At 36.9% G+C, this 22,187-nt stretch overlaps 1 protein-coding gene across 2 annotated transcripts in view; it reads left to right on the top strand.

Moving 5' to 3' along the window:
* VWA8 (von Willebrand factor A domain containing 8) overlaps positions 1–22,187 on the top strand; it is a 391,316-nt gene that overhangs the window by 227,916 nt on the left and 141,213 nt on the right. For both annotated transcript variants that reach the window (XM_036249886.1, XM_036249887.1), the window contains exons 27-29: positions 6,602–6,710; positions 8,617–8,755; positions 11,396–11,595. In XM_036249886.1, coding sequence (XP_036105779.1) covers positions 6,602–6,710; positions 8,617–8,755; positions 11,396–11,595 — 448 coding nt within the window. The remainder of the gene's footprint in view (positions 1–6,601; positions 6,711–8,616; positions 8,756–11,395; positions 11,596–22,187) is intronic.

The raw sequence follows: 22,187 nt of genomic DNA, 5'->3' as shown, positions 1-22,187 counted from the left end.
AAATGAGTTCACAATACTGGTCATGGAGTTCTAAGGTGTGCATTTCCACTCAGTATGATAATTTAATTTTACTTAATGAAAGAGCTCTTAGTTTTCAAATACAGTAAGGTTTATATGATGACATCCCAGAACTATTATAAGTGGAAGAATGGTGTTAGGATGTGTAGTCTCATTGTCTTTAGCCTGTATTCTTTTGGTATATTATGAGTAGCTTCACAGCCATTTCATTTTCTTTTAGCTTCTTTAATGGGGGTACAGAAAAAAATTAAGAAATACACCCAATCTTGCATAGAAAATGTCAAGATCTATGACTCTTTTATACTCATCTTAAGCAGTCTCACAGAATTAATCTTGATTCCTTAAGCATTTGCGATACTTTGTGGAAGCCTGTGACCTGGCTGGATAGAAATCCCCAAACCCCACTTATAGCTAACTCTTTCAGATACACCTGCAAAGTAGACTCCATCATCAGTTGAGAATCATGTAGTCAGGATGCAATGGGGAGGATTTGCCGTGGTGTTTTGCAACTTGCCATTGAGATAGGAACCAGTAGGTAAGATGTTGGCAGTCCAGTGTAACCAAGCATTCACTCATTTAGCAAACACTTGAGCCCCTTTGTGGTGAACACGAGGAAGGGAGTCAGAAATGTAAAGGTGAGGAAGGCTCAATACCTCCTTTAGAGGAGGCCACCGTTAGGGCGGAAAGCAGTCATGTTCAGTGATGTGTGTATGTTACACCCACAGGACACAGCAGACAGGCCTCCTGCCTGCCCTGGGGAGAGTGGGGAGGATAGCCACACCAGATCCTTCAAGGGTTACTAGGGGTTCTCCAGGCAAACAAAGAAGGAGAAACGCTTCAAGCAGAGAGTTTTAAGAGGGCATGGTTAATTTTGGAAATTGCAAGTAGTTTAATGACTAAAAGTAAGGGTTGAGTGAGGGCGTGCTGTGTGGTGAGGCTAGAAGGGAGAGAAGAGTCAGGGGAATCATAGAGCAATTTTAAACCAGATTGTAGCATGGTCAGAGTCATAATTTAGAAAGACCCCTTTTGGTTTTCTAAAGATAATAAACGAAAAGACAATGAAACTGAAGGCAGGAAGACCTGTTGGGAACAGCTATAGGAATCCGTGCCATGAACCACGTGGGCTTCCATTGCAGCGTGGGAATGACCAGGATTGTGAGTGACACTTAGGTGGCCAAACTGATGGAATCTCAGTGCCAGAGTCGAGTGAGGGAGATGTAAGCCTTCCCCTCAGTGAATTGGCAATTCCTTGGGACAAAATGTAAACTATCAACCTTGTTACGCAGTGTATTCCAGGCTTTTCACAGTAGGGTTGTCGCATCCTATACTCGTCCTGTAAGTCCTTGTGAGAAATAGAGGTTTTTGTTTTGTTGTGTTTTTCTGGGTAAATTTCCAACTGGAAGAGTTTTAGTCCCAGTCTTTTCAGATGTGGATAATTAGAAAAGGAAAGAACTTAAGATTTAAAAATACTTCAATGTGGTTGGAAAAGCAGATGGCAGAAAAAGAGAAGGTTTTGCAGTGAAACTGGAAGATGCGAGAAAAGAAAGGCAGGCCCCAGCACTGTAGTCTGGCACCTTCCATGAGGAGGAGGAAAACCCAAGATGTGTGGAGCAAGCTGACAACGTCTGCTAGGACACAAGGGACACTGGGCAGCCGCACCGAGTCTGCGCAGTGTCGTTCTAGATATTGGGGATTAGTTGAGAATAACAGCACGTTTCCCCAAATCTTTTTCCATCGCGTGCATCCAAATACTCTTCATTTCTGTGACCTGAGCAGGACCTAGGAGGCACAGGTGCACAAGTCTGAGTTAAAAAGTGACAGCCATGTCTAAATGCAGAACCAAGCACAGAAAGGAAAAGCCCACACACATCCCTGTTGAATGCACATGATCTGCAGCAGAATTAATTTGCCAGCAACATGTGAGACTATAGGAAAGGGAGATTTAGGACTTTCTCGTAAACAAGGGAGGTTAACTTGGAATAGCTCTACCCACTATTACTAATTTAAAGTGTTTAAAGGGGATTTTCTATTTTGTTTATTTTGTGTGCTGGGTTTTAAAATTTGGTTTTAAATAAAAATATTTATAAGATATTTCATTAATTCACTTTATCTCTTAAACTTTTATTTCCTATTAGGTCATAAATTTGAAAATTGCAAATTATATAGAACTCTGTCCTAAGAGTGTAAATTTACATGGAAACCCAGAAGAATAAGAGATTCATTCTGCCCATAAAGAAATATGGGAGAGGGATCATCCAGAAGAATAAGAGATTCATTCTGCCCATAAAGAAATATGGGAGAGGGATCAAGGGAAAGTGATACTTGAATTGGGCCTCAAGCTGTGGAACACTATGCAGCTGTAAAAAAGACAGATCTCTTACCCATTGAGACAGCATGGAGGGACCTGGAGAGTATTATGCTAGGCTAAATAAGCCAATCAGAGAAAGACAAATATCACATGGTCTCACTTATATGTGGAATCTAATGGACAGAATAAACCGATGAACAAAGGGGTCCAGAGGCCTAGATGCATGGAACAGAGTGACAGAATAAAAGAAGGGGGTGGGGAAAATGGGAAGAGGTGATCCAAAGAACTCATACGCATATAAGCATAGCCCATAGACACAGACAATAGTGTGGTGAAGGCCTGGGGTGTGGTGGGAACCAGGTAGAGGGGGACAGTGGGGGAAAATAGGGGACATCTGTAATACTGTCAACAATGAAGATTTTTTTAAATAAAAGAATGAGGATTTCATTAAAGAAGCAATAATAGAAAGGAATTCTAGACAGGTGTTTGAGACTAGCAAGTAGCAGTTCAAGATGGCTAAGGCATAAATTAGCCAAGGTGTGAGAAGAGGGGTAAGAGCCAAAGGTAGAAATATTTGTATGTGTTCTTCTCTTCAGGCTCCAGTAAATTAAGTTGGACAATCCACCCTAATTTGTACCAGAGATTAGATTTAAAACATTGGGAATGGGCGAGGCCTGCTAAAATTGGAGTTCTTTTTCTTCTCAGAGATGATAGTAATTGGTGAATTTTTAAAAGTTGGTGGAACTACCCTGAAGGGTTCCATTATTCCCATGAAAATTAGTAGTTCTTGTGGTAAGGAAATGTTTTAGGAATTGCTGATGATAGGTATGTCAACAATTTCCAATTACATAATGCCCCTAGAAAGATCCAAATCTTTTTCATGTGTTTCTTTCATACTCCATAAATAGCACTGGCAGATGTTCAGAGACGGTAGAGATTTGCCAGAACATACTCCTTAAAACCCAGCTCACCTCTTTATGGAAACAATCTTCAACAGATCACTTGCATGTCATTCAGATTCTGTTACTTGACTTTGGTGTCCATATGCCTCATGTTAGGAACTGTACGTGTGTTTGGGGGGAAGAAACAATTTTTTTCCTTTCTGTAACTGCTCAAGTGCTGTAATTTGACCTGGGTCACGATTTCGATATTCACCATTCTTATAGTCAAAACTTTCACTTCCAAACCTTTGTTAATACTTCCACAAAGGATTAAGAAACATCACAACATGTGAATTGAAATACTTCATTGTTTTAAGAAAACATAAATTCATGAATGACATTGAGAATAAAAAGTAGTGCTATTTATAGGCCTTGAATTCCTCCTCCTCCCCTTTAAAATTAAATCCAGACATCATTCCTGTTAGAACTTGAACAAAGTTAAGCAAAACAAATGACAAGTTCTTAAAACCTTGGAAAATACTGTTGTTGTTTCAATCAAATCAGGTATAACAACTTAAGTCTGGTCAGAGTTGGATGGCGTGTCTTAATAATGGAATATAGGATCTTTTGCTAACTGGTCATTAGAGTTCCCTCCAAGTTAATGTTGATTATGCTGCAAATTCAAAGCTTGATCATGGATCCAATTTTAATGCTTCCCGTTTCCCCTGACTACTAACTTATTGAAGGGGAGTGAGTTAGCAATCATCAAATTTTTCCAAAGCTTATTGGGAAGGCTTATTAGTGGAAAATAAACGAGGGGCTTTGGTTTATATCATTTGGCCTGGCCGGAGCCCACGGGAAAAGTCTGGAAACAACACTTGATGTTACCAATGAGCTGGATGGAGTCAGTTTGATTGTGCAACGCCAGAACACCCTGCAAATGTGTTTTTCAGTCGTAGCTGTGACTGCCCATACATATCGTCTTATGTGGTTCTGGAATAGATTCTATATGGGTTACCTGAAGGTCCTTCCACTCCCTGCCAACCAGCTAGTGCTATTTTTAGATGGAACCCAGGCAGCCTGTAATTTCCATGACTATTATTTAGATTTGAGTTGGCAAGTTCAAACCAGATTTCATGAATATCCCTGGAATTGTCAGTAAAAACTAGATGCTGGAGTAAGTTACTTTTTCTCAAGTGGATGAAGTGTTTTGTTTTTTAAGCATCTATATGATATTTTTGTGATTATTAAAGAATATATTAGATCAGTCAATTTTAGGCTACATATTAACCTATCAAGCAAGGATCATTTTTATTAAGCAGTTCTCTACCTCTTAAGAAACATAGTTAAATTTTAAACTGTGTGACTGTTTCTGTTGTCTCCAAAGAATGGGATATATTTAGAACTTGTTTTTAAAAGCTAATTAATAAAGCATGCCTTTCTTTCAGGGCACCTATTTTTTTGGTAGGTATAGGTGTTTCTGTTTTGATAGTTTAATTTTCACTCCAAAGCACCAAGATAATGCAAGACTATTGACTCTACCACTGACATGTTCCTGGACTCACTTCAGTGATCTTCAGAGACTCCCAGTCTCCAAGGACCCTTGTAAATCTTCCCCTTGATTTCACAAAGGAAGAAAATAACACTCAGAGAAATTAGCTGACGTTCCCTCTCCAAAGTCTGCATAGCTCGTTGATAAAAGAACTAAAACTAGAACCCAGGTCTCCTGCATCCTATAGTACTAAGTCTTCTATGCTAAGGGGAAATTAGCTGTGTCTCCTTACTTTATTTATCTCCTTTGAGATTTGGAGACCTGATTCTCCTTTAGTGAACTGCTGAAAGCAGGTGAAGAATACAGTTCACTCTCTGAACAAGGAGAGATCCGAGTCTATGAGATGTTTTCAAGTCTTTGTTACATTTAATAGAGAAAATGCAACAGTAGTAAATCCCTTGACTCAGTGCCCTTCCAACCTCATTTCCAGTAAAAACATGGAAGTGGGAGACCAATCAGAATGATCTAAAATATATTTTCTTTTTTAAAATATGTTTTTATTGATTTTCGAAAGAGTGGGAGAGAGAGAGACATGCACCCCCACTGGGGATTGAACCCAAAGCTTGTGTATGTGCCCTAACCAGGAGTCCCACCCACGACCGTTGGTGCACAGGACGCCGCTGCACCAGCTGTGCCCTTGGGCCAGGGCTGAAGTGTGATTTAGACGATAGATGCAAAAGCACTTACTTCCTTTTAAGAACTTTAGGTCAGATGACGTTGGAGAATTTTAATGTAAATTTCTTTCCTTTTGTGTTAAACAAAAATATTTCAAAGGGCCAAAGAGCAAATTCTACCAGAATGCTTGATTCTGTTATTTTATGCAAAAAAATGTCTGAGCCTTACATGGTATTATTAAGCATATGGAAATACTGTGTCAGACTACTCTTGCTAAAAATAAACTGATTTCTAAATATAAATATGTACTCTTTTAATGATCATCAAACTCATTCCAAGCCTGCATTTCAATTTATATGTACATGTGCATTACTTTTAAAGAAATTTAACTCTGAATTACAGTTTGCCTTAACTTATCATGGAATAAGAGATTTATAATGAATTAAATGACAAATTCATGGTTCCTTTTTTAAAGTTTCAAAGAAAAAATAGTATGATTAAAAATGAAGGCTTTAGTCTCAAAAATGTGTCTGTGGTTTTGGTCTATAACATTGCCATATGTGTTTGGCGAGTCACATTATTTAGAAGTCATTTTAATTAACAAGGAATCTAAACATAGCTAATTCCACTAGAAATCAGGGCAGGAGCTCCCTTGGTAAGTATGACGCCCAAAGCCGTGCTGAGGGGCTTTCTGGGTGCTGGTGGTGCTGTTTCTGTGGGTGCTGGTGTGTTCAGGATTGAGTGGCACCTTTGTGTGTGTGTTTCCATATATAATATTTCAATTCAAAGTGAAAAAAATTAAGGTGCTAACATAGAGTCTATGAAACTTGCCCTGGGCAGCTTACAAACATGTGACTGGTAATATGGTGTGCTATTTATCATTTGATTCCAAATTTAAAAGAATATACTGAAAGACTGATAGATTGCTCCTTTTTTTTTTTAACCTAAATTTTTTCTATACTAGGAATTTAGATATCAAATTGCTAAGTATTTTACCAATTCAAGGAAAAAATATGTAATCAATTATATTTGTCATTAAGTTTTAGAAACGTAGAATCTTTTCTTCTTAAAGTATATTCTAAACATGGTTTTATAGACTCTTTTAATAAAGACAACAGTAAAGCATTATTCAAATTTATCTATGGGGTTGATAATAGATGATTCGTTATGTTTTCCTGTGACTTGAAACCAAGAAGGAATGCTTACTTTTCAAATCATCTTTGACAGGTTGCCCCTCCCTGAACAGACATTCATGGGCTACTGGACAATTGGCCAGTCAAGAAATGGAATGCAAAAACTGTTGTGTCCAGCAGAAACTCAGCATATAGACATAAAGGTTGATGTTATTTTTTCATTAAAATATTGAGTGTTACACATTTTTATATATCTTCACTGGACAAAATTCATACAAGCTCAAAAATGACTTGTTCTGATGTTATTTTAGAGTATATTTAGCTTCTGCTCAAATTCTTAAGCCAGTCTGGCCTCTGAGGGATTCAATGTAGGTAATTGCTAATGGTCAGTAGAATTCCTGAGAGCTGACCTGTATTTTAGGAGAATCGGGTATCTTGCGTGTTATCCTAGGACAGTTACTCCAAGATATTCAGCTTCCTGTAGAAAGACAAAGGGAAGGAGTATCGATCACAAGTTGCAATAGAATCCCCTCTATGTATTTCAAGCACAAAGGGATTCACTGTAGGGAATTAGATGCTTATAAACTCATTAGAAAGGACAAAAGGAACAAAAGCCTAGTGATCATCACTAGATTTTTAGTTTCAAGATCAGTGTTTCTGCTTCTGCGACCAGCCCAGTTGCTGAGAGCCACACAGTAAAGCAAGATCAGCAAACGTTTCCTATAAGACATCAGGTGCTACATATTTTAGGCTTAGGCTACAGAGATTCTGTCATGAGTCCTCAACTCTGCCATGGTAGCACAAAAAGCAGCCTTAGACAAGACATGAGCAAGTGAGTGCGTCTGTGTTGCAGTAACATTTTATTTACAAAAGCAGGCAGTGCCTCGGAGTTGACCAGTGGCCCAGCGCGGGATGCCTGCGGAGAGCACAGGGTCTGACCGCTCCTGTGGTCAGCCTCCTGTTGCTGTAGCTGCAGGAGACGGCCTCTGCCTCTCTGCCTCCCAGGTCTCATGCAAGTGCATTTAGTTGGCAGAACCTCAATCACACCCACAGCCTTTGCTGCAAGGGAGGATGAGGAGTGTGGTTTCTAGTTGTCCTGCTCCTGAGTTGCAGACTAGTCTGAAAGGAGGAGGGAGCCCGGATGCCACAGTGGTCAATATCTAACCCAAACATTTTTCTAAGAAATATGTTTTCATTGATTTTTTTGGGAGACAGGAAAGGAGAGGGAGATAGAAAGAAACATTGATGTGAGCGAGAAACATTGATTGGCTGCCTCCTGCACACCCCCTCCTGGGGATCGGCCCACAACCTGGGCATGTGCCCTGACCGGGAATCTACCGGGACCTCTCAGTCCATGGGACGACGCTCAATCCACTGAGCCACGCCATCGGGGCAAACCCCAAACATTTTTTATTAATTAAGGACTGACTGTAAGGTATGCAGATTATTGAAATTTTAGTTACATCTATATAATCTTTCCAGGAGACTATATCCAAGTACTTAGTACTAATATCAACAACATGATTAAATTTGTTCCTCTGCTTGTGTTTCCACTGAATCATATTTTACTGTGTGTGAAATACTCTACCTTTTATAATTAACAGTAGTGGTTATCAGTAACTTGTTTTTAATTTCAGTTGTCACTGTTTTTCATATTTTATTTCAGAGACCCAGGTTTAGCCATTACATTCTATAAATGATATCATGATTATTTTTGGCGATGGAAGTATATCAGCCCTGATTCATTCATTTACAAATTATTCTCCTGGTTTGGACAGCTCTGGGCCCCAATACTTGGAGTTCAAAAGTTGCTCTTGGTTTAGGAAGAAATGAAATAATGAGAAATACCGTGGGCTTTTACATCTGGTATATTTTATGAGTAAAAAGAAAATAACGTGAGAAGTTAAATAATAGCACATGTGGAAGCATTTATAAATGCAATTTTATGGTATTGTTATTGTTATACGTACCATGCCATTCAATAAAATGAGAGATATGTCAAGATATTGATTATTTGAATTTAAAATTCTGTATTTTGGAAGAACTGTAGCTTTTCTACATTTTGGTAACTACCCACATTTCTTAACTCAGACAACTACTGTATCATAGGGCCCAGCACTTATAAACATAGAGGAATATCCAGTAGAAAGACATGAAGTACGATCTCAAACGTTCACTGAAGAATGTGCTTCCTGGAGGTTGCCATTGGATGAAATCAACATAATCTGTGACATTGCTACATCACATGGTATGTCTGTTTATTCTTTTGATTTTTCCTTCCTGCACTAATTTTTTTTTAAGATGGATTCAAATAATCTCTAGACATCAAGAAGTCCATAGACTCAGTAACTGTCATTCTTGAATTAGATAGCAATTATGTATAGTTTAGAACTAATTTCCTATAACAGCCTAACAAAATACTATGGTGGAATCCACTTAAGTACTGATAAGTTTGTATGCCTATGTCTGGTTCTCATTACAACTGCAGCACAAAGCTAAACACACCCATGTGTGTACTAAAAATAGAAGGGAAAAAGGAAAAGGAGAAACACTGGATTCCTTGGCTGGGATTCCAGTTTGGTGATTGCATGAACCATGGAAGCAGGGCTGGAGTGATTTGCAGTCATTAAACTTCTCCTTGTAAAGAAAGACAAATGAAGGATGTGAACTTTTGGCATCTACATTTCTGGCCCATTGCCATTCCCTACTGATTCATGCAGCGTGCCCTGGTACCTTTTGGCAGACGTTTCTCAATTAGCAGCAGTTACTAAAGGAATGTAAACAAAAGTGAAGGCAGGGGGAAGGGAGCATCTAACTTGACTATGATGGGGATTGTTTAGGCAAAAATTCAGAAGCAAGTTTTGTTCATATAAGTTCTATAGATACTCTTTATTCTTAAAATCAGCTATGTTGAATAAAAATGTGCTTTAAAAATGTACAGGGTTTTTGGTAACAGATTGGTACTCTTATTAAGATACTTTACATTCACTAGTAGAGAGTAAGTATGGATTTTATGGAGACAGTTTGCACTTTGGCCATTGTCTTGTATTTGGGGATTGTCCATAGTGTGCTGTGACCCTCTGCCCCATTGCCTGTGACAAGCATCACTGACCAGGCACAGCACTTTCCTCATTAAACCTGTCCCAGCAGCCCAGGTCTCAGCACAGCATTCCAGGCTGCTACTGCCAATTAGTCAGCATTGTCCCTTCAAAGGTGAAACTCTTTTGCTGTCCCTCATATAATTTAACCCTTTCTATCAGTATTGTCCACATTTGCAAGCTAGGTTTTTGTTTTGCTTTGTTTCTTTGTTTTTTACCTATTCTGTATTTGTAAAAGAGCATTTTCTTGGGTTAGAATCATATATATGTATTTGAACCAAAGACCAAACAGCACTTAATGCTTGCAATATCAGAGAACAATTAATAAGTTTAAGTATATTTGTGTTAATACTTTTACTATATTCCCTGATATATTATACTATGTGCAGAGGTATTCAATAAATGTTGAATTGAATTGATTTGTGCTGGTAGTGGAAGCATTAAAAAGATTCTTCAGTTATGAACTATGTGATTCTATCTGATATTTGGAACTTGAATACACATATAGTCTCCTAAATAATGTCTTCATCTACAGCTTCCATTGACTTGTGTTTCTTTTCAAAGTTAGCTATTTAATTAAATTTCCCATATCTGTACATATAACATTTGGTCTTTATTTTTATGTCTATCTCTCACTCACACACACACACACACACACACACACACACACACACAGCATATGCATACATATGTTCCAAATGTTCCATGGTAGTACCAAAAATAAATGTTATATTTGTTATCATATCTTGTGTCTTAATTTTGGGTTCAGAAAATATGACCACTGGCAAATAGACAAGGAATGCTGCTGATAGCACTAATTATACAAAGGCAACTTATTCCCTTGCCATAGAGATTATAGGGAACAAGTCTATTGTCTGAGTACTCATAGCGAGGCCCTCAAACCAACAACATTGGCGTCTCCTGGGAGCTGGTTGGAAAGGCCGAGTCTGAAACCCATCCCAGACCTACTGAACCAGAACCTACATTTTCACTAAATCCCTGGTGATTCATACACACTTGAAAGTTGAAGAAGCACTGATAGAGAATGCAGAAAATGGACCTAGTCAAGTACTCAGATTGAAAATACAGAGATTTTATTTTTTATTGAGTATAATGGACATATAATATTATATTAGTTTCAGGTATACAACATAATGATATAATATTTGTATTGTGAGATGATCACTACAATAAGTCTAGTTAACATTCATCATCATACATAGTTACACGTGTGTGTGTGTGTGGTGAGACAGGATGGGGATTTTATAAGAAATACTCAAAAGATAAACAAAGGTTTGGAAAATTAGGTCCATAAGGCTAAGAAAAAAAATGGAATTATTTATAGCAAGAAAAGCTTTAGGATCTAGTAAGTATGTGGGAAATGTAAGCGCAGCAGATAGATGTTGACCAGCTTTAGTCCATCTAAAGGAACAATAAAACAGAAAATGCCCTGTTGAAGCACAAAGCACTTTGCTCTCATACAAGGAAGAATTTCCTGCTCTGAGAAGTGTGGAATATTTAATGGTGCTATTGTGAGATATATGGAATTCTTCTGGGAACAAATACTCCCTCAAATAGATAGCTGTGCCCCCACCCTCACCCTCAACCCGTCTACTTTTAGAGCAGGAATTAAGTTGCTTCTCATAGTCTTTTCCAACCTAATCAATTCACCTACAAATCATCTGTTGAATTTCAACTGTGTTTAATCTCATAATTCAGTTTTCACTGGACCTCTTGACCAGTCAGAAAATGTTGCAGATTACAAAATTAACTCTTTTTTGTCATTTCAGAAAATGAAGAAAATACTCTCTATGTAGTTACATGCAATCCTGTTTCCTTATACTTCATGAATATGGCCGGGAAAAGTGGCTACTTTGTGGACTTTTATGACATCTTCCCAAGAACTGCCAGTGGAGTGTGGCACCCATTTGTGACAGTGGCACCCCTGGGAAATCCCCTCAAGGGTCAAGTGATTCTCCATGAGCAGCAGGTAATGCACGCCAGGTCACTCACATGGTCCTCACATGCCACGGGTAACTTATGTGGATAAAAGGCAATAATGATTTACAACCCATAACTGAAAATATGTGCTTTTATAAAGATCAAGGAGGGGATCTGGAGGGAGGGTCCAAAGTTATATTTTATTGTTACCACAAAGACTATTTAATATCGTCCTCTCTGCAGAGACTTCAGCACGACCTGTAAGTCTGGAAACATGTAAGTCAGGGTTTCTCAACCTCAGCACTATTGACAGTGGAGGCCAGATAATTCTTTGTTGTGAAGCTTGCACTTTCTTTGAGGAGATAAACAACAAACAAGTAAACCATGCCAATTTCAAATAGTGTGTGTTTCACTGGCTGTGGGTTTCAGTTAGTGAGAATTCTAGAAGTCTAAGTTAATCTATACTATATCAATAGAAAGGAGTGTAATGGAAACTAGATGATAGTCTAAGGAATGATGAGGTAGATAGCAGGAGTTGGGAGTGTGAGATGACTCTTTATCTGAAATCTGAATAAACCCTTTACGCAGAGAGATGCCACATAAATGCAATTGTCTTAGTAAATGCACATGGAATTGTCTTAGTCTATTTAGGCTGCTATACAAGAGAAACCATAGACTATGGTTTATGGTAGCTTATAAACAATAGAAATTTATTACCCACAGTTCTGGAAGCTGGGGACAATCAAGGCATTGGCAGAGTCAATATCTTGTGAGGGACCACTTCTTGGACAGCCGTCTTTTTGCTGTCACCTCACAAGAAGGAGGGAGGAATTTCTTTGGTGTCTCTTCTTTATTTATTATTGAATGAATTGGGGTGACAATGTTAATAAAATCATGCAGGTTTCAAGTGTACAACTCTGTAACACATCTTCAGCATACTGGATCTTGTGCCCACCACCCAAAGCCAAGTCTCTTTCCACCACCATTTATCCACCATTTGCCCTCTTCCACCTCCCTCCACTCCCCTTTGCCCTAGTATTCACCATACTGTTGTCTGTGTCTGGGTTTTTGTTTGTTTGTTTTTGCTTAACCCTTTTACCTTCTTCACTCATATCAACTCCCCTCCTCTCTGACAGCTGTCAGTCTGTTTTCTGTATCTATCTATGAGATCTACGAGTGTGTTTCCTTTTTTTTTTAATCTTCACCTGAGGATATTTTTGCATTTATCTTCAGATAGTGTGGGAGGGAGAGAGGGGGGAAGAGAGAGAGAGAAACATCGATGTGAGAGACACATCAGCTGGTTGCCATCCACACGACCCCAACTAGGGCTGGGGACAAACTGCAACCGAAGTACATGCCCTTAGCAGGAACTGAACCCGGGACTCTCTGGTTCATGGACCGACATTCTAACCACTGAGCCAAACTGGCCAGGGCAAGTCTGTTTCTATTTTGTTTGTTACTTTATTTTGTTCTTTAGATTCCACATATAAGTGAAATCATATGGTATTTGACTTTCTCTGACTGGCTTATTTTACTTAGCATAATACTTTCCAGTCCATCAATGCTATTGCAAAAAATAAGATTTCCTTCCTTTTTTATGACCAAGTAGTACTCATTCTGTTGTGTAAATGCATCACCTCTTTTTTATCCATTCATCTACATATGGTCGCTTGGGCTGCTTCCAAATCTTAGCTATTGTAAATATCACTACACTGAACATAGGGTGTATATATTCTTTTGAATTAGTGCTTTGGGAAAAAAATAGAATAAAAAATAAATTAGTGTTTTGGGTTCTTTCAGAAATATTCCTAGAAATGGAATATATAGTTACTAGATCCTAAAGCTTTTCTTGCTATAAGTAATTCCATTTTTTTTTCTTAGCCTTATGGACCTAATTTTCCAAACCTTTGTTTATCTTTTGAGTATTTCTTATAAAATCCCCATCCTGTCTCACCACACACACACACACACACACACACACACACGTGTAACTATGTATGATGATGAATGTTAACTAGACTTATTGTAGTGATCATCTCACAATACAAATATTATATCATTATGTTGTATACCTGAAACTAATATAATATTATATGTCCATTATACTCAATAAAAAATAAAATCTCTGTATTTTCAATCTGAGTACTTGACTAGGTCCATTTTCTGCATTCTCTGTCAGTGCTTCTTCAACTTTCAAGTGTGTATGAATCACTAGGGATTTAGTGAAAATGTAGGTTCTGGTTCAGTAGGTCTGGGATGGGTTTCAGATTCGGCCTTTCCAACCAGCTCCCAGGAGACGCCAATGTTGTCGGTTTGAGGGCCTCGCTATGAGTACTCAGACAATAGACTTGTTCCCTATAACCTCTATGGCAAGGGAATAAGTTGCCTTTGTATAATTAGTGCTATCAGCAGCATTCCTTGTCTATTTGCCAGTGGTCATATTTTCTGAACCCAAAATTAAGACACAAGATATGATAACAAATATAACATTTATTTTTGGTACTACCACGGAACATTTGGAACATATGTATGCATATGCTGTGTGTGTGTGTGTGTGTGTGTGTGTGTGTGAGATAGACATAAAAATAAAGACCAAATGTTATATGTACAGATATGGGAAATTTAATTAAATAGCTAACTTTGAAAAGAAACACAAGTCAATGGAAGCTGTAGATGAAGACATTATTTAGGAGACTATATGTGTATTCAAGTTCCAAATATCAGATAGAATCACATAATTCATAACTGAAGAATCTTTTTAATGCTTCCACTACCAGCACAAATCAATTCAATTCAACATTTATTGAATACCTCTGCACACAGTATAATATATCAGGGAATATAGTAAAAGTAGTAACACAAATGTACTTAAACTTATTAATTGTTCTCTGATATTGTAAGCCATTCTATTTTTAATTTTTTGAGGAAATTCTGTACTGTTTTCCACAATGGGTGCACCAATCTGCATTCCCACCAGCAATGCACAAGGGTTTCCTTTTACATATCCTCATTGACACTTGTCTATATTGATGATACCATTCTGACAGGTGTTAGGTGATATCTCATTGTGGTTTTAATTTGCATTTCTCTGATGATTAATGATCTCAAGCAACTTTTCATATGTTCTTTGGCCACCAGTATGTCCTTTTTGGATAAGTGTCTATTCAGTTTCTTTGCCCATTTTTAAATTGGATTTCTTGTTTTCTTGGTTTTGAGTTGTATAAGTTCTTTATAAATTTTGGAAATTAATCACTTATCAGATGTATCATTGGTGAATATGTTCTTCCATTCAGTGGGTTGTCCTTTTATTTTGTTGATGGTTTTCTTTGCTGTGCAAAAACTTTTTAGTTTGATGTAGTCGTAATTGTTTATTTTCTCTTTTGTTTCCCTTGCCCCAGGATATATATCAGAAACAGTATTGCTATGAAAGATGTCTGAGATTTTACAGCCTGTGTTTTATTCTAAGATTTTTATGGTTTCACAACTTAAATTTAAGTCTTTAATTCATTTTGAGTTTCTTCTTGTATATGATCTAGTTTTATTTCTTTGCATGTATCTGTTCAGTTTTCCCAACACCATCTATCAAATAGACTATCTTTACCACATTGCATGTTTTTGCCTCCTTTGTCAAATATTAATTGACCATAAAGGCGTGTGTTCATTTCTGGGCTCTCTCTTCTGTTCCATTGCTCTATATGTCTGTTTTTATGCTGGTACCATGCTGTTTTAATTACTATGGCCTTGTAGTATAATTTGATATCAGGTAGCATGATTCCTCCAACTTTGTTCTTCTTTCTCATGATTGCTATGGCTATTTGGGGTCTTTTGAAGTTCCATATAGATTTTTGAAATATGTGTTTTAGTTCTGTGAAACATGCCAATGGTATCTTGATAGAAATTGCATAGACTCTATGGATTGTTTGGGTAGTATGAACATTTTAATGATGTTAATTCTTCCTATCCATGAACATGGTATATGCTTCCACCTTTTGTATCTACTTTAATTTCTTTTTTTAGTATCCTATAATTTTCTGAGTACAGGTCTTTTACCTCCTTGGTTAAATTTATTCCTAGGTACCTTATTGTTTTGTTGTTGCACTGTAAATGGGATTGTTTTCTTAGTTTCTTTTTCTGGTAGTTCATTATTGGAGTATAAAAATGCTACCGATTTCTGAATATCAGTTTTATATCCTGCTATTTTACTGAATTCATTTATTAGTTCTAGTACTTTTTTTGGTGGTCTTTAAGGTTCTCTATATACAGTATAATGTCATCTTCAAATAATCAAAGTTTTACTTCTTTCTTTCCAGTTTGGATGCCTTTTATTTCTTCTGATCTGATTATTGTAGCTAGGACTTCTAGTACTATGTTGAATAAGAGTGGTGAAAGCAGACATCCCTGTCTTGTTCCTGATCTTAAGGGAAACACTTTTAGTTTTAGCCCATTGAGTATAATGTTGGCTGAGGGACTGTTACATATGGCCTTTATTATGGTGAGGTATGCTTTCTCTATTCCTACTTTGCTGAGAGTTTTTATCATAATTCGGTGCTGGATTTTATCAAACGTTTTTCTGCATTTATTGATATGATCATGTGATTTTTATCCTTCATTTTGTTTATGTGGTATATCACATTTATTGATTTGCAAATATTGTACCAACCTCACATCCCCAGAATAAATCCCACTCGATCATGGTGTATGATCATTTTATATTGCTGGATTTAGTTTGTTAATATTTTATTGAAGACTTTGCCTCTGTGTTCATCAGGGATATTGGCCTAGAATTTTCTTTCTTTGTAGTGTCTTTATCTGGTTTTTGAATGAAGATAATGCTGATTTTGTAAAATGAGCTTGGGAGTCTTCCCTGCTCTTGAAATTTTTGGAATAGTGTGAGGATAGGTGTTGGTTCATCTTTGTATGTTTGGGAAAATTTGCCTGTGAAGCCATCCAATCTATTCAGATTTTCTGATACTTTCTGAGTCAGTTTTGGAAGATTTTGTGTTTCTAAGAATGTATTCATTTCGCCCAGGTTGTCCAATTTATTGGCATATAGTTCATAATATTTTTTTACAATCCTTTGTGTTTCTTTGGTGTCAATTATTACTTCTCCTCTTTCATTTCATTTATTTGGGTCCTCTCTTTTTTTATCTTCATGAATCTAGTTAAAGGCTTTTCAATCTTGTTTATCTTTTCAAAGAACCAGTTCTTGGTTTCATTGATCTTCTGTATTTTTTTAAAGACTCTATGTCATGTATTTCCACTCTAATTTATATGACCATGATATCTTGGTGATTTTTAATTCTATAATCCAATTAAATTTGGATAGGGATCTAAATATGGAGTATTTGTTCAAACAGTCCTGCCAGATTTTCAGCTGTCAAATTTCCTTATAACAATTCTGTAAAAGTTTTTTAGGTTCTCACCAAGTATTTTATTTTCTCAAAAGATTCAGTTATTTGGTTAATAACATTGCTGGTTAATACTATGTTCACTTACAACAACTTTCATCAAGAAAAAGTAGTTTTTCCCCACTGAATGGGAGAACATATTCGCCAACACATCTGATAAGGGCTTATGATCCAAAATTTATAAGGAACTTATAAAACTCAACACCAAAAAACAAACAATCCAATTATAAAATGTACAAAGGACCTGAGTAGACATTTTTCCAAAGAGGACATACAGATGGCCAACAGATATATGAAAAATGCTCAACATCACTAATCATCAGAAAGATGCAAATTAAAACCACAATGAGCACCTCAAACCTGTCAGAATGGCTATCATCAATAAATCAACAAACAACAAGTGTTGATGAGAATGTAGAGAAAAGGGAATCCTCATTCTCTATTGGTGGGAATGCATATTGGTGCAGTCACTGTGGAAAGTGGTATGGAGCTACCTCAAAAATTAAAAATGGAATTGCCTTGTGAGCCAGCAATTCCACTTCTGGGAAAATATCCAAAGAAATCCAAAACACTAATTCAAAAGAATACATGCATCCCTATGTTCATTACAGTTTTATTTACAAATAAAGGGGGAAAGTAGAAAAGGGTAAAAGGGGGATAAATAGTGGTGGAAGGAGACTTGTCTTTGGGTGGTAAACACAGTACAGTATACCGGTGACATATTGTAGAATTATGCACCTGAAACCTATACAGTATAATTTTATTAACCAATGTCACCCCAATAAGTTCAATGAAAAAAGAAAAGAAAAATATGTTTTTCATTGTAAATATGTGCTTGTCTCCATATCCAGGACTTGGCCTCCTGCCATTCTAGCATGTTATCTGACATATCCTTTTAACTATGGTTTCAACAGTTTTCCAGAAAGGCACCTCAGTACCCTGAGCAGGCATTGCTCAGCTTATCTGGAAACTTCCATTCTACCTGTCATCTGAACTGCCTTCTCTTTTTTCCAGCTGTCTATTTTATTTATTTTTTAATCCACAGACCAGTGCTCTAACCACTGAGCAAAACTGGCCAGGGCCCAGCTGCCTATTTTATATTATGGCCCTGTTAGGATGTAAGACCTCTTTAATTCCAAATAAATAACATGCAGCTGTAAAAGTTAACTGATAAATAATTATAATGGAATAAGAATGGGTGCACTGCCTTCAGTTTCTTCTTCCCCATTCTGCTATAAATGAAAATAGCTAAAATATTACAGAGAATTACTTCTATTAATTCATCTATCCTTTGTCTTTCAAAAGTAAATCTTTGCTCAGGGTGCAGTTCTCTGATTAGCTTAAGAATTTGTTCAAAAGTCCCTGCTTAAATAAAATCTTAAGTAAGGAAAGGGGAACTTCTCCATGTCTAAAAATAAAGCACCCCACCCCCATCCCATGAGATTACTTATTACATCTGTACAAAGTTTAGAATTTCAGACTTTGGGACACTGAGGTCATCCAGAGGTTACTTTTCTCCCAGTCAAATACAAACATAATAAAATTGCTCACTTGCTTCTCCTCCCTGCCCCCTTAAAGGAGCGCCAAAGCCACAGTTACATGTACTCGTGTGTGACGCAAAATTCTATTTTTAAACCCAGACCGAATATATCATTAGTCATTTACAGAAGGAAACCATTAAGTTCTAAAAAGATGGAACAACAGAACTTCTTCATGTTGCCAATTTCTTCTAAAACTAATTCTAAATACAGCAGTGACTAGAAATATATGTTTTCTGTCACTTAGACAGTTTTTCAGTTCACTTAGACCAGGTTATGAGTATATAAGCATTAGATCCTAAAAAGGAAGAAAAATGCAAAACTGTACTAACTTATTTTTCTGCTTAATCATATCTGTTTAATCATCTGCTTAATCATATTTTGAGATCAGACATTATTTTTAGGACTTTTTTTTCTTTGCTTAGAAAAGTTAATACTATCCCAAATTGCTTCAGTGCTAAGAATTCATGTTAATGCTGTACATATTTTTCATACACAAAAGAGTTCCTCCTTTAAAAAAAATAGTTATTCAAAAAAGATTTAATCTAGAATGGAGACTGTAAGTTTTTTACTTAATACGTTTCCCTGAGGAAAACTTTTAGACATCGCTATCATTTTCAACTTTCAAATGCCTGGAGTAATACTTCTTACATAAAGTGTTATTTTTAAAAAGAATATTCCCAACACACATTCTTAATGGAGAATTGCATTTTATATAGAATAATGGATTCTAAGGGTGATGTGTGTGGAGGGATCTAAGCTTTGTCAACATGCTTAGTAGAATTTTTACTACAGCCAAGATTGAGTATATCAAGTGAAAGAAACCATGTGACGTGAATACTAGTTTAATTCTTGAGCACTTCAATCAAATTAGCTGGTAAAATAAATTTGAAACCACATTATGTAGTTCCAGATTTGCAGATGAATAATTAATCCTTTTACTTTTGTTTTATTTCCCTCTGACTGAATTATATAATAGATGACAAGGGCCGTAGTTAATTCATCATTGTATTCTCCTTTGTGCTTTAAATATCAACTGCATTATGGGAGAAATAAATAAACATTTAATATTCTGTTTCCTAATTTTGCAAAGTATATTAATTATCTGGGTGCTTTGTGACTTAATTTTCCCCAAAGGGAGTTCTTAAAATGAAAATTCAAAAAGGTTAGGATAATGGAGAAGTCCCAATTTAAAAAAAAAAAAAAAAAAAGAAAGAGAAGGAGAAGGAGAAGAAAGAAAAATAATTGCCTAATATACTATGGGGCCTGACAATTTGCTGATGCCTTTTTACAAACCTGTTAAGGGTCTTCAAATTTTTGCTAGAAAAGCCAGCTTTTCACCCCTTTAAAATATTTCATCTTTTTTGCCTTTCTCAGTATTAAGTTTTTATTTCATGTGTTTCTGTTCATTTCTTTTAATGCTTAAAGTTTACTTAAAATTTTCTTTCCTTTAAAAACATCTAATTACTGAGCCCTGGCCGGTTTGGCTAAGCAGTTGGAGCTTCGGCCCGCAGTCCAGAGAGACCCGGGTTCGGTTCCCACTAAGGGCACGTACTTCAGTTGCAGTTTGTCCCCGGCCCTGGTTTGGGCCATGTGGGTGGCAGCCACTCAATGTGTCTCTCTCACATCCATGTTTCTCTCTCTCTCTCTCTCTCTCTCTCTCTCTCTTTCTCTCTCTCCCTCCCACTCTATCTGAAGATAAATGCAAAAAAAAAAAAATTGTCCTCTGGTGAGGATAAATAAATAAATAAATACATCTAATTACCAAGAGACTATTACTTCGTTTGCATAACTGTAATTAATAATGCTAGAGTGATCTGTTGTTTGCACGTTATTACAACACCAACTATGAATGTTTTTTAAGCTTTGCAAATTTCAAGATGAAGAACACTTATTACTAGCTAGGTTCTTGTAGGCCTTGATATTTTCTTGGTAACCTATCTTTATATATCATGTACCTATTTTCTGAATTGAACTGGATTTGTGAAAATAATTTATTTAATTATTATTTTTAATTGTTAAATTTAATTTTTATATAATTGTGTACAATGTAGGAGAGTTTTGTTTTGTTTTCCAATTTTTATTAACTTATTTTTGTTATAGATCTTTCTCCTTTTTCCCCCCTAGACACCCTCTTCCCAACTGTAGGAGAGTTTTTTATTTTTTATTAATTTTTAAAAAATCTTTATTGTTGAATGTATTATAGATGTTCCTCATTTTTCCCCCATTGACTTCCTCCTCCCCACTCCTGCCCCCCTCCTGCCTTTTCCCACACTATTGTTTGTGCCCATTGGTTATGCATATAAGTTCTTTGGTTTATTTCTTCCCACCCCCCAACCCCTTTCCTTTGAGGTTTGTCAGTCTAGCAACGAATCTGTACTTCTTAATCCCTTCACCTTTTTCACCCATTCCCCCAAACCCCCTCCCATCTGGCAACCAACAAAATGTTCTCTGTATCTATGAGAATGTTTCTGTTCTGCTTGTTCATTTTGTTTGTAGATTCCATTGTCAATAGATATGTATTCATTGCCATTTTGTTTGTTCATACATTTTATCTTTTTCTTCAAAAAGACCCTTCATCATTTCATATAATAACGGTTTGGTGGTGATGAACTCCTTTAACTTTTTCTTGTCTGAAAAACTCTTTATATGGCCATCAATTCTAAATGACAGCTTTGCAGGATAGAGTAATCTTGGTTGTAGGTTCTTGGTTTTCATCACTCTGAATATTTCTTGCCACTCCCTTCTGGCCTGCAAAGTTTCTTTTGAGAAATCAGCTGACAGCCTTTTGGGAACTCCCTTGTAGGTAACTAACTGCCTTTCTCTTGTTGCTTTTAAGATTCTCTCTTTGTCTTGAACCTTTTGCATTTTGATGATGTGTCTTGGTGTGGGCCTCTTGGAGTTCATCTTGTTTGGGACTCTCTGTGCTTCCTGGACTTGTATGTCTGTTTCCCTCACCAAGTTAGGAAAGTTTTCTGCCATTATTGTTTCAAACAGGTTTTCAATTTCTTGTTCTCGCTCTTCTCCTTCGGGCACCCCCAAAATGCAAATGTTGGCACGCTTGAAGTTTTCCCAGAGGCTCCTTACACTATCCTCATTTTTCTGGATTCTTTTTTCTTTTTGCTGTTCTGATTGGCTGTTTTTTGCTTTCTTATATTCTAAATCGATGGTTTGCTCCTTGGATTTATGTACTCTACTATTGAATCTGTGTAAATTATTCTTTATTTCAGTTAATGCCTCCTTCATTTCTGACTGTGCATCCCTCATTTCTGACTGGTCCTTTTTTATGCTCTTGAGGCCCTCCCTAAGTTCACTGAGGTTCTCACTAAGTCATTGATCATCCTTATAAGCAGTATTTTGAACTCAGCATCTGTTAGGTTGCTTATCTCCATTTCTCTTAGTTCTTTTCTTGGGGTTTTGTTCTGTTCTTTTATTTGGGACCTGTTTCTTTGTATCCTCATTTTGGCTGCCTCCCTGTGTTTGTTTCAGTGTATTACTTAACGAGCGGTATGGGGCTAGCTGAGACCAGATGCTGCTTGTTTGAAAGAATTTAGGAAAACCTGAAGCAGGATCCAAGACAGGCCAATCCTATGGTTAAGCAACTGGCAACAGCTTGGGTGGGCCTGAAAGTTGGGTGGGGCGGGGCCTCAGGGAGACAACAGGGCGGGGCTACCAGTGTGAGCCAGGTTGCTGGA

The sequence above is a fragment of the Molossus molossus genome, unplaced genomic scaffold (assembly GCF_014108415.1).
Source record: "Molossus molossus isolate mMolMol1 unplaced genomic scaffold, mMolMol1.p scaffold_m16_p_9, whole genome shotgun sequence".
Classification (NCBI taxonomy): domain Eukaryota; kingdom Metazoa; phylum Chordata; class Mammalia; order Chiroptera; family Molossidae; genus Molossus; species Molossus molossus.
This window is presented reverse-complemented; position numbering and strand designations above follow the sequence as displayed.